Genomic DNA, 13804 nt, shown 5'->3' with positions numbered 1-13804 from the left:
ACAGATCCAAGAGCACGGCTCTAGGGAACCTAAATCGACGTATATTAGCCAGTCATCATCATGTGCCAGGAAATCTTCATGGTCTCTAAACACTCTTTCCCTCCTAAGTCTGCCATTGGCATAGTCCTCCAACACTGCCAGGGCATCCATCATTCAATACTATGTGCTGAAGTCTCACTGCAGTATTTACATCATATTAAATCCTTTACACCTTGTCACACCAATCAGACAATAAGTGGTAAACCAATACGCCCACCCTGAGATCATTAGAAAATGAAAGTTAAGGTAATTCAGTTGATGTACACTCTAAAAAAGGATGTTTTAATTATTAACACATTGTTTGTGTTGTGCTATTTAACTCATTGTGTCAACACAGTGTGTGTCATTTTGTGTTAAATAAATGAAAGGGACAACTCAAGACAAAAAATAACACAACCGTACTTTTGTTGTATAACTTATTGCCTTATATTTATTTAAATTGGTATTGTGAACATGCACGTATTTCTGATTAGGACGCATAATGAGGATTAAAGTGATTTGTACGTTTATGGTAATAAGTAACCGTGAGCAACTTCTCAAGTAAAATATGTAATTTCCTTCATCTGCCATCAGTCCCTCAACTCACCATCGGTGTCGCCAAACTGCTCTTTCTCCAAAATGTCGCGTACGCATGGGTCAGAGTTTGCGTGCAGGTGCGCACATTTTTCCGTCAAGTTTGTTTTTATAAATCCCATCTTTTGCGTGGGAAGTGGCGTACGCCTATTTCAGGGCATGTTTTGTGCTTGCACAACGTTTATAAATGACGGATGTCGGGCATCCACTCCTCTCAGTTTTATATAACAAATGCGTTTCCTATTGGCCACGGCTTTCGGAACTCGAGGGCTCACACTATCGTCAGTTCATTCCCTCAGCCAATCAGCCCAGGGCTTATGCCCGAATACGTCAGTCTCCTTCTTGTCTCAGCCAATCAGAGCTCCGTGTTTCCGCGCACTCGTCAGTCCCCTCTTGACTCAGCCAATGGTCCTATGTGAATGTATAATACATTAAAAGCGTCCATACTTCAGCACAGGTAGAGGGAGAGATTCTCATAGGTAAGTCAACATGTTAATGCAGAAATGCGTATTGTTTCATTATGGTACCTTTTTAATGTTGAAATACATCTGTGCGCTATTTTACGTGTCCTGAATTAAGTTACAGCTGCAAAGTAATGTAAACACGCAAACAGTTAAATATTAATGTTGTACTGCTGTGCATTTGAGTTGTGTAAGCGATTATTTTAATACATTTAACGTTATTTAATAGGATTAGGTTTATAAACAATGTTGATAAACAACCGTAAAAGGTAAAAACCAACGTTGTTGCTGGATGTAATTTTGTCGAGTTGTAAATGAGTGATAATTGTGATTATTGTAGACTGACTAATACATTCAGTATAGCTTTAAATAAATACTAGTGTATATATTCTATAAATAGTTCTTAGTTCTGGTATGTGGTTGCCAAAATAACATCACAATTATAATGTAAATATCAGACGGTTTTGTGAAGGGAAAGGTTAGTATTTTACTTTCTTTGCATAGAATAGAGTAAATAAAATGTGTTGTCACAGAAAGCAATTATTCAAAGGCCTAGTTACATTTACATTTAGTCATTTAGCAGCGCTTTTATACAAAGCGATGTACAGAGAGTTCAGGGAGCAATAAGCGATATGTCATACAGGAGCAATAATACAATAGGTGCTAATACAAAGTTACTAGTTTCAGCAAAAGCTAGACCAATACCTGTTGAGAGAAAGAGAGAGGGTTAGTGTTTTTCTTTTTTTTTAGTTGCTGAAACTTGCAGTGCTCTGTAAGTTGGGCTCTGTGTGTTATATAAGTTATATAATAATGATTATACTGTATATGTCTTTTCAGTGCCTAAATGTTGCCTAAAGAATACACTTTAATTTCATTCTATTAGAATGCTTTAGTGACGTATTAACTTCTAAAAAAGTTAAAGTTGGAAATCCCACACACTTTAAATGTATTTATGATAAGCACTACCCATCTGTTAAACCCATTCCTATTTCTGTATGAAATAATAACACTGTCCTGATATAGATCAGTAAGGTGCACATCCAATGATGTAACTTTTTAGGCAGTTACCATCTTGCTTTACCTACCTGGCTTTAAGCAGTTCTTCAGATGCTTTACCTTTGTTCTGCTTTGAAAAGTAAATCTCATCTCTGTTTGTTTATATAGTTACAGTTACAGAAGGCCATTGTCTGCCATGGAGGTTAACGGCACAGCCACCATTCTCTCTTCGGCATACCTAGCCGTGGAATTTGTGGATTCGGTTCTGCCTGACAATCCACTGCAGGAACTCCTAAAGCACGCCTGGAACCACATGCTGCAGAACTATAGCAAATTCCAGATCGCCACCTGGGGCTCCCTCATCGTCCATGAGCTGATATATTTCCTGTTCTGTCTGCCTGGCTTTATCTTTCAGTTCCTCCCCTTCATGCAGAAGTATAAAATCCAATCGGTATATGGATTTGTATTTATTTATTATTCATTATTTCATTTTACGTAGTTAAAATCACTTTTAGAGCTGACTTTTTTGTGGTGTTTTCTGTTATAAGTTCGCTCAATGGATTGATGCGCCCATCTGTTCTCATTCCTCCAATGTTTCTGCATTTGTGCTTGTAGGATAAACCAGAGACATGGGAGAAACAGTGGAAGTGCTTTAAAATGCTGCTGTTTAATCACTTCTGTATCCAGCTACCTCTCATCTGTGGGACGTTTTACTTTACTGAGTTTTTTAGCATTCCTTATGATTGGGACTCCATTCCTCGCTGGTGAGCACAGCTCTTATATTTTTATATTTCTGTGGCCAATGATGTCATTTTAATAGTGTCTTTTACTGTCTCAGGCCTTATGTTTTGGCCCAGTGTTTTGGATGCGCAGTAATTGAGGACACATGGCATTACTTCCTCCACCGAGCCCTTCATCACCGTAGAATCTACAAACACATTCATAAAGTCCATCATGACTTTACTGTAAGTAATATGCAAGGAGCGAAGGAACACTCACACAGATCTTTATGATTATTATTCTCTTAAAACTCTTAATTTTTGATTAACACTGCCATCTTTAACTATTGTCTGTGTATATTAGGCGCCTTTTGGCATGCAAGCCGAGTATGCTCACCCTGCTGAGACCCTCATTCTGGGTGCAGGATTCTTCATTGGCATCATAATCTTCTGCAATCATGTTATTCTGCTCTGGGCCTGGGTCACATTTCGCCTGATGGAAACTATTGATGTTCACAGGTGAGCTTGATACACACACTCAAGTTTTTACAATAAAATGATGTGGTGTAGTATTGCCATGTTGTTAACACAGTCCATCTGATAATGGAACTTTCCACAATTAGAGTTCACATTTGCTTCCCATTACTTATCTGCAAAGCATTATGGGCCCAAATCCCAAGTTTTTGGTTTAAAAACCTTGCACAACCATGTTACTCATTCTGGAATACATTTATTTAGTTACTTTGTTGTTTTATATGGAAAGTGCCTAGTCATTTATTGAAACACTAGGGGGCACTAGGGGGTGTTGATAATGTGTACTGTATGTGTGACAGCATAAATAATTGTATGTCATTTTTTTGGCCACAGAATATCGTCTGAGTAAAGATTTTACAATATTGTAATATTTTAATACTTTTTTTCTCAAATAAGTCTTTCTCTTTTTAGTGGCTATGACATTCCACTGAACCCCCTACATCTGATTCCATTCTACGCTGGAGCTCGTTTCCATGACTTCCACCACATGAATTTTGTGGGTAACTACGGTTCTACATTTACCTGGTGGGACAGACTCTTCAACACCGATTCCCAGTTTAACAAACATTACGCCAATAATAAAGCCGTGAAGACTGACTGATTGACAGAAGTACTCACTCAACGTATGCTGCTGTTTACCATCACGCAGAAGGATCTGTTTCTCATGGACTCCTGTGTTGGCTTGTTCCCCCCACACACAAGAATTTCAAATGGGACTTAATGAATTCAGATCAATCTATGCCATCTTCTCTCATCAATGTGCCTTTCAAAAGGGAAAACACAACCCCACTAACAGTGGTCCAGAGAGGAACACTTGTGTTGTGCTCTCACATTCAGCTCATTATCATTTTTCAGTGGTTCCTCAAAAGCACTTTACTTTCACCTAAACAAAGACACACTGTCTTAATGCTATTTTTGTAATGACTTTCTTGTTGCGTTGCTGAGAATTATGGAGGACTAAACCTGCAAAAATTATAAATAAATAAATGTATAAATAAATAAATATATAAACGAATAAATGTAATAATATGAAAATAAATAAAGGAATGAAGGGTTTAATAAAAAAAAATAATTCGTTTTAGCTATTATTGATCTTAGCTTTAACTTTTCTTTTCATTTTTTAAATTGATTTATTATTTTTTGTGTCCATTTTTAATTATTTTTTATTATTATTATTTTTTAGTTTTAGATTATTTTATTTATCATTTCCTTTTATTTTTACATTTATTTATTTATACGTTTATTTATTTTTATATTTATTTATTATCGCATGTATTTATTTCCACTTTTATTTATTTATTCTTGAATTTATTCTTACTTTTCTGTGTCTTGTATGATAATCAGATGGGTTGGTCTTGCCTACTATTGGTTCAGCGTAGATTGAAGCGTTTGATCGATTACTCTTGACTTGTTTTGGACTAACGTCACGTCACTCACTGATCGTTTGCTTCGTGTATAACGTTAAGTAACTATGGCGGGCGCACAATTAGCTAGAGAGTTACAGCATTTAGCCAATGAAGTCGATAACCATGCATCAAATGACTGTGTCATTTAGATTAGATGCACTTATTGATGATTTATTACAGATTGACGGAGAGATAAATGACAAAGTTCTTCAAAATCTGTGCGAGTCAGGGGGTGCTAAAGTGGTGACCAAGTTCCGGTTACAGGTCCTCTGCCAAAGAGGTGCATGAACGACCTCAGCAGATTCGTCGATTCTGAAAGCACAAGACGACTTGATATTAAGATGTCTAATAAACACAGACTTACTTGTTACATGATTTTGACATTCTTGTTAAGATTGCAAATTATTGGTATGATCGCCCGTAACGGCTGAAGCGAGGTGAAAAAAATAAATAAAGCGATTTGACACAGGATTCGTACCCATACAATAAAGCGAGGCAGCGTGTCACTACGGTAACAATCACACTAAGCTATTTCGCAATGCTAGCTGCTGCGGATCTTTGCAATAATATCAAGATGTCACACACCAATATGCAGCTGGATGAATCAAGGGTACCCGTCTTAACTTGTGACCTCTGTGTTATTTATCTCTTATGGAATGTAGTTTACGAGTACCGTTTAGTAACCACGTCTTTTTAGAAGGAATGGTTTCCATTTGATGGCCCCTGTAGTGAAAGAACGATGCTCATTACTACCGTGTTAACTTGTGACTTAAGTTCACTATGTCTCAATTCATTTACATTATGTTACATCATGTTACATTAAATCTTTACGCTTTTTCTAACCGAAAGGCTGCTTACAACTATCACTTTGACAAAGCGTTAGCTTGCGACTTCGGTTTACAAGATCATCTGTGTAGTTAAACCTTATTACATTTTGTGCTTTATGATTTTCACCAGTTGAACTGTAACGCCACCATAGCACCCTCAGACTCGCACAGACTTTGAATGTGCTGCAAAGAGGCTAACAACCGAGGGAGAACTTTGTCATTTATCTCGCCCTCAATCTGTAATAAATCATCAATAAGTGCATCTAATCTGAATGACACACAGTCATTTGATGCATGGTTATCGACTTCATTGGCTAAATGCTGTAACTCTCTAGCTAATTGTGCGCCCGCCATAGTTACTTAACGTTGTACACGAAGCAAACGATCAGTGAGTGACGTGACGTTAGTCCAAAACAAGTCAAGAGTAATCGATCAAACGCTTCAATCTACGCTGAACCAATAGTAGGCAAGACCAACCCATCTAATTATACAAGACACAGAAAAGTAAGAATAAATTCAAGAATAAATAAATAAAAGTGGAAATAAATACATGCGATAATAAATAAATATAAAAATAAATAAACGTATAAATAAATAAATGTAAAAATAAAAGGAAATGATAAATAAAATAATCTAAAAATAAATAATTAAAAATAATTAAAAAATGGACACAAAAAATAATAAATCAATTAAAAAAATTTAAAGAAAAGTTAAAGCTAAGATCAATAATAGCTAAAACGAATTATTTTGTTTTATCAAACCATTCATTCCTTTATTTATTTTCATATTATTACATTTATTCGTTTATATATTTATTTATTTATACATTTATTTATTTATAATTTTTGCAGGTTTAGTCCTCCATAGAGAATAAGTAAACAATTTAAAACTTTCCACAACAACCCATTTATGGAAGTATTTTAATGCCATTAGTCTTTGAAGCAAAAAAGCATGTGGAATTACCACTAATCAAAAATAAATCTGTTGCATTACCAGTGCTTGCATTTTTAGAGTCTGCAATTCAATATGGTTGTATATTTAAGATGTGAATATTTCAAATTGAAACATTTCACGCACAATTTCACCGTTAAAAAGTTCAATAATCAAAATTCGCCTTAAATTTCACTTGGTCCGAATATACAATATAAACAGATGCACATAGTGGGAGAGTCCGCGTTAAACTCAGAGCGGCTGTCAATAAGCTGCTAGTTGAGATCACAGCTATTTGACTACTATAAATACAAATAAATGTCCTGTAAATGCTGATGATGCATAAGATTTATGTGAACATGATGTGCTGAATGAAAAAATAATTTAATTCCTTCAAGCCAGAGCACGAGGGCCTATAGTGTCTGTCTGTGCGGACTGGCAGTGCAAGCGTCAGTAACATTTCTGAAAATGTTGATGATGCATAAGAAGATATCAATGAGAACAAATCATTTCACTTAATTGAGCGGATGAGTGGACTGTTCGGCCATCATATAAAAGTATCTGCATTTCTGCATTCCTGCTGGTGAAGTGGTCAGGCAGCAGGTAGAGGTCATGCATCGGTGGATTCGGCGCTTTATTGCTTCTCCTGGGATTCCCGGATGTGAAACTTTGAATTTCAAGCCGAATTTGAACCACTGAATTTGTGGAAGCAAATTTTTAAACTGAAAAAATATGGACTGAAAATTGTCTTTCGAAAATTAAAGGTTGTATTTTAAAACAAGTTGAATATTTTTATTTTAAATGAAATTCAAAAGGTGAATTTTGATTATAGAATTTTTTAAAGGTGAAATTGTGCGTGAAATGTTTCAATTTGAAATATTCACACCTTAACTATACAACCATATTGAATTACAGACTCTAAAAATGCAAGCACTGGTAATTAGGGATGCACCGAATGTTCGGCCACCGAAAATGTTCGGCCGAAAATAGCAAAAAAACGCAAGTTGTGTAAATGTGTAAAAACGCAAGAATGTGTAAAATGGCCGAATAAATTTTACCGAACATGACTCGTGATGCGATCAAGCAGCAACCAGCTCAGAGAGAGAGAGAGAGAGAGAGAGAGAGAGAGAGAGAGAGAGAGAGAGAGAGAGAGGCTTAATACAGCCACTGTACAAAAGCGGAGATAAATTTTACCCCAATAACTACCGAGGCATTTGTGTGAACAGTAAGCTGGGGAAGACTTTCTGTAGTATCCTGAATACTCCAATTCAAGCTTTCCTTACCAAACACAATGTCTTCAGTAAAAGTCAGATCGGATTTCTACCCAACCACCGCACCACCGACCACATCTACACACTACAGGCATTAGTCAATGAGCACGTCCATTATAAAAACAAAGGAAAAATATATGCATGTTTTGTTGATTTAAAAAAAGCATTTGATTCAATATGGCATGACGGCCTATATTATAAAATTCTACAATCAGGCATAGGTGGAAAAGCTTATGACATCATTAAATCTATGTACACAGAAAACAAATGAGGAGTTAAAATTGGCGATAAAAGAACAGAATTTTTCTCTCAGAGGCGCGGAGTAAGACAGGGATGCAACTTGAGTCCAACTCTGTTTAACTTATATATCAATGAGTTAGCCGTGTTACTGGAACAATCTGCAACAGCCGGTCTCACGTTAAACAACTCCGAGGTGAAATGTCTTATGCTGATGATCTGGTGCTGCTGCCAGACACCGCCGAAGGTCTACAGCAACACCTACCCCTGCTGGAGAAATACTGTCAAAACTGGGCCCTGACAGTAAATCTGAAAAAAACTCAAATTATGATTTTCCAGAAAAAAGCCAGATTGCAGGATAACAGATACACATTCACTCTGGGAAACACTACAATAGAACACACTTTACACTACGATTATCTCGGCCTAAAAATCAGTGCGTCAGGTGGTTTTGGTCTGGCAGTGAATGCACTGAAAGAGAAAGCTAGACGTGCGTTTAACGCCATCAAAGGCAGATTCACCCAAACAGATATTCCAGTTCCAGTCTGGTGTCAAATCTTTGATAGTGTGATTATGCCTATAGCTCTATGGCTGCGAGGTTTGGGGTCCACAGTGTCTGACAGATTACTCCAAATGGGATAAACACCCCATAGAATCCCTGCATGCTGAATTCTGTAAAAACATTTTAAGAGTTCAGAGAAGAACACCAAATAATGCATGCAGGGCTGAATTAGGCAGATACCCAGGGGCGCAAAAATGGGGTATGCAGTATATGCGGTGCATAGGGGCGCCCGCACAAGTGGGGGCGCCATTGTGCCAAAATATTATTTAACATTTTTTTAAATAAAACGTTATAAAAAATATAACGAAAAAGTCATTATCTAAAACGTTTTAGTTTCACTTTTGTCTAGCATTTTAAAGAGTTCAATAAATATATAATTTATTTAATCAAGTTATTATGTCAACCAATCACTCTTTCACAGTCAAATGACCAAATGGATCGAGCAAAGAAACTTCCCAAAGCGCAGAACAGAACATGAAAATGAAAAGTAAATTGACAAGTAAAAAACAAGTTATTTAACGTTGCCTGAGAGGTAGTTCATATTATAATACAATATCAGGTCACCTCTAGGCCTACATCTTTGGCGCTTATAAAATAAATCTATGTTTGTGAAGGAGCTTTATAATTACATTCGGGAGAGTCTGAGACGGTTGTTAAAGCTGTTAAGTCTCCCACTATCACGCATTATCGGGTTCTTCATTAATCGTCGGACGCGTTTTCCCCATATGACGACGCGAGCTGTGCAGTTTGAACGTCAGGTCCGTGTCCTTCACATAACACGAGCAGTTGCGTCTTCTGCAAACAGCGCGCAGCACAGAGCACCGGAGATATTGCGTGTGGACACTGAAACAGCGCAATGATTGACAGGATGACAGAGACAAGAGCGCAAAAGAACGTTAGTTAATAAAAAATAATTTGAGCTTTCAATGTAAGTGAGTTTGTCTTTGTTTTACTTTAATGATGTTTTCATAAAATGTGAACCACTAACAAAGGGGAAAATCCAAAAGATTTTTTATTTATTTGCCTTATAATATCTGTTATCCATCTTATTTCGTTTTTTCAATAATATTTGAATTATAAATGCACAGTAAAGGTATGTTTAACATAGGCAAATTTTATTGTTGTGTTTTTATTAAATATTAATGAACCACAAACTAAGCATTCGTTATAGGCCTAAGTGGGAAAAGAACAAAAAAATACAACGCGTGTAGGCCTATATCATGTGATACGTCTTATTCGTCTTATTCTGATAATAATAAATAATGTTAATAATACTTTTTGTTGAAGGAAAGGGAATAATCTATATATAACTTTAAAGATCAAAATAAGTTTATTTCCTCATCAGCACATCTCTAATGGGCTACAACTCGATTGTTACTTATATTTGGGATATTTAAAGAAGTTTTATTATTTAAAACTTGACAAGTTTTTTTGTTAAAGGTTTTAAATGTCAAAATTCTAGACTACATAAGTGAAACTCACTTTTCAAAGAATACAATAAATAGCCTTATTTGAAGTCTTAGAGGCTGTGTCCACCGAGGCGTTTACGCCTGCGGCCGGCGTTTTTTCAATTGTTTCCTATGGAAACGCCGCGCTTTAAAAAAAAAGCCATCAGCTGACGGTTTTTTTCCGCGCTCTGCGCTGGTGCTATGCGTTTTTTTCACGCTCAGCGCCGGCGTTCGACCGATCGCCCTGAGTTGAAAAATGCTCAACTTTGGGCAGAACGCTGCGCCTGCAGCGGGCGTTTTCAGCCGAGCTCCTGCCGTTTTCAGCCGCGTAAATGCTCGGTGGACACAGCCCCTTATTTGGTTATTATAAGCAAAAGATCAATTTAAAAACTGTTTAGCCTGATTAATCAAAAAAACAATCGTCCAATTATACGGTTATTAAAATAATCGTTAGTTTCTGCCCTAATTTATTGTGTATGTCTGACTTTATGTACTTTTAGTACTTTTTGCTCCTTTGTTTCATTATTTTTCAGATTGTTATTTATCTTTTCAGAATTGTGTATCTGTTACATTGTGAAGCAGTTGGAAAAGTGTTTCTGTAAAAGGAAACCTTTATGCTTCTGTTATAGATGCAAATCTGATTGTCACCTTCACATGATGTAAAATAGAATGACTCCAAAGGTAATATACAACTTGTCTGCAGATTTTTTATTTGTTGTGTGTTTTCTATATTGGGGTGGCCGATGGGGGCGCCAATACTGATCTCGCATACCCCTCAGAAAATGTGCAGTTGCGCCCCTGCAGATACCCCCTGATAATACACATCCAAAAACGTTCTCTCAAATTCTGGACACACCTTAACTCAAGTCCTCCTAACACACTTCAATATGAAGCACTTAAAACCCAAGAGCTGAGACCTAAAGCCAGTCCCTTCTGCCAGCTGGCTCTGAAACTTCACACCGACACAACCGAACAGAACCAAATCAGAATAACCCAAATGATCAAAGAAAGTAAAAAGTCATATTTAGATCATTGGGAAAAGGAAAGTAAAAACCAAAGTAAACTAGAATGCTATCGGACCCTAAACAGAAAATACAATCTGGCAGATTATCTCTACACTGTTGGAGATGTGAAACAGAGACCTGACCAAATACAGACTCAGTGATCACAGTCTGGCCGTAGAGAGAGGCAGACACAGACAAACATGGCTTCCAAAGGAAGAACGATTTTATTTCCATATTTAATTTGTTTACTTACATGTACTCTATTTTATATTTCATTCTATATTTATGCCTTACTCAGCACCTTAGTTTAATTTTTTTTAATCTCATGTTTGTACTTAATGTATGTGTTTTGTTATATGTTCAATGCTTTGGCAATATTGTAAGAACACGCAATCATGCCAATAAAGTACCTTGAGAGAGAGAGAGAGAGAGAGAGAGACGTGCGCTTGCGCTTTATTACTGCTGCAAACATTTTGGCAGTGCGTGTGTGTGTGTGTGTGCGTGTGTGTGTGTGCGTGCGTGCGTGCGTGCGTGTGTGCGTGTGTGTGTGTCTAGGTGTTCATGTTTGTATATCCCGGTGGGGACCTAAACTTGAATGCACACCAACTCATGGGGACTCGTGTCACTGTGGGGACCAAAATTGAGGTCCTCGTGAGCACAAAAGCTTATAAATTGTACAGAACAATCATTTTTAATAATCTAAAAATGCAAAAAGTTTTCTATGATCTTTAGGTTTAGGGGTTGGGTTAGGGCTAGGGGATAAAATATTTTGTACAGTATACAACTCATTACGCCTATGGGACTGTCCCCACAGAGATAATAAACCAGACATGTGTGTGGAGCATTTTAAAGTGTCAGAGAAAGACACAGCACGAGACTTGCCGCACGGAAGTAAATTTCCGAATGAAAGCGTCTTTACCGGTCGGTAACTTTACTTCAGACGGAAGCGGGCTGTCTGACAGTAGCCCCGCCGCTCGCGACATCCTTTGACATCATACAGTGGTCGCGTGCACACAGTTCCCTGTATTAAACAACTTGTTAAAGTATGTTCTGTGAACCTTCTGAGAGAACAGTCAGCTTTTGTGGGCGGAGTTTGGAGGAGAGACGTGAACTGAAATGGTTGTCAGTCAGCATCAGTCAGAATTGCTTGCATTGGATGTTTTTTTTTTCTCAAATCATTTTGCAATGTAGCCTATAATAATCCAACAGTTTTAGTTTATTCGTGATTTTATCTTATAGGCCTAATGTGGAATGACACTTTTTAATTAACTGTTTTGTTGTAGGGGTACAGAGTAACTTACATTACATTCTTTTAGCAGTCAGTTATAGGCCTAATTAATATAGAAGGGAGAGGGCTCAATTTTTTGTTTGAATTTACTTTGTTTTGCTCAATTTTATATTAAGTTGTATTGTATTTTATTGAAAAGCAAGACAAATTATAAAAAGCACATTTTGACTATTCAGTTTGTGCAATAGTGAAAAAAATAGCTTAATAAATAGAAGAAATGCAAAAAACCATGTTCGGTGTTTGGTATTATTCGGCCTTCGGCCAAGTGTTTCACATCATGTTCGGCTTCGGCCAAGAATTTTTGTTTCGGTGCATCCCTACTGGTAATGCAACAGATTTATTTTGGATTAGTTGTCATGGCTCTGCTTCATTTAGTCATGTTTTTCTTGGTCCTGTAGCAGAGCCATGGCAGAGCCTTTGGTTATGTGTGGAGAGAAACATATTATTGTCCTTTTGACAATAATATACGTTCTCTCCAGTGTCTCGTCATTGGCCGCCCCTCTCGTTTCCTTGTTATCTTTCCCTGAGTGTTTTATTACCCACACCTGCCCTGTTAATTATCCTTCGTTTGTCTTCCCTTTAAATACCCTCTTGTTTCATTGTCTCGTGTTCGTGGATTGCATGTGTGTGGTCGTGCTCATGGTCCTGTGCTCGTGTTGCCGCTTGTTCTCGTGTCTTTGCCTTGTCTCTACGTTATGTTTGTATCTTAAAGTGAGTTATGTTAGTTTTGCCTTAATTTCTGTTTTGCCCCAAATCGGGAAGTTTTTCTTTGACCTTTGAAAAGTCTTTTGTTATAGTGTTTGTGTGTTACACCCCCTCGTGGGTTTTTGGTTTGTTTTATTAAAGTCTTCAGTGTTACCTCTTCATCTCTGCCTGCGCTTGGGTTCTTCCACGCTCTGTCGTGACATTAGTGGTAATTCCACATGCTTTTTTTATTCAAGACTAATGGCATTAAAATACTTCCATACCCATTGTTCAGACAAACCTTGGAAAAAAAATACCTTTCAAAAGTTTAGGGTCACTTACTCATTTATTTTTTTCTCACATATTAGAATATTAGCACTCTAAAAGCTATGGAACAAAATACATCATATAATACATAGTTCGCGCCAAGGCTAGCGCCTTAAAGGTTTTCTAGCTCCTGGTTTTGAATGGAGACCAAGGTAAATGTTATTTGTTTATTGTATATTTTTTGCAGTGTTGGGTAAGTTACTCTGAAAAAGTATTTAATTACTAGTTACTAATTACATATTCAATAGTGTAATTAGATTACTGTACAAATTACTCTCTCCAAAAAGTATTTAGTTACTTATTACTAATTACTTTCTATATCCTACATCAACCTTGATTAGTTAAGTGATTTAAGGATAGACATGAAAGGGCTTATTTAATTCATTCAATCAAATAATATTAAACTACATAAAGTACTCTTATCAACTGACCAAAGTATTACAAATGTGAGAATTATACATTAAAGCAGGGATTTTAAAGTTAGACTTTGAATTTTGA

General features: G+C 36.8%; 1 protein-coding gene across 1 annotated transcript; it reads left to right on the top strand.

Moving 5' to 3' along the window:
* The first annotated feature begins 1012 nt into the window (after nucleotides 1-1012).
* On the top strand, nucleotides 1013-4370 carry msmo1 (methylsterol monooxygenase 1). The gene is made up of 6 exons (XM_057332233.1): nucleotides 1013-1091; nucleotides 2238-2520; nucleotides 2685-2833; nucleotides 2908-3034; nucleotides 3153-3307; nucleotides 3734-4370. Exons 2-6 carry the CDS (start codon nucleotides 2266-2268, stop codon nucleotides 3921-3923), a joined length of 876 nt encoding a protein of 291 aa, XP_057188216.1. The 5' UTR covers nucleotides 1013-1091; nucleotides 2238-2265; the 3' UTR covers nucleotides 3924-4370.
* Nucleotides 4371-13804: the final 9434 nt, after the last annotated feature.

This window comes from Triplophysa rosa, linkage group LG4 (genome assembly GCF_024868665.1).
Source record: "Triplophysa rosa linkage group LG4, Trosa_1v2, whole genome shotgun sequence".
NCBI classification, from domain to species: domain Eukaryota; kingdom Metazoa; phylum Chordata; class Actinopteri; order Cypriniformes; family Nemacheilidae; genus Triplophysa; species Triplophysa rosa.
This window is presented reverse-complemented; position numbering and strand designations above follow the sequence as displayed.

Bases quoted from the DNA above. Each gene is read 5' to 3' on its own strand.
- msmo1 (XM_057332233.1), top strand. From the start codon at position 2,266: ATGGAGGTTAACGGCACAGCCACCATTCTCTCTTCGGCATACCTAGCC. The intron at 2,834-2,907 runs GTGAGCACAGCT...TTACTGTCTCAG, and splicing joins TGGGACTCCATTCCTCGCTG to GCCTTATGTTTTGGCCCAGT. The intron at 3,035-3,152 runs GTAAGTAATATG...TGTGTATATTAG, and splicing joins AAGTCCATCATGACTTTACT to GCGCCTTTTGGCATGCAAGC.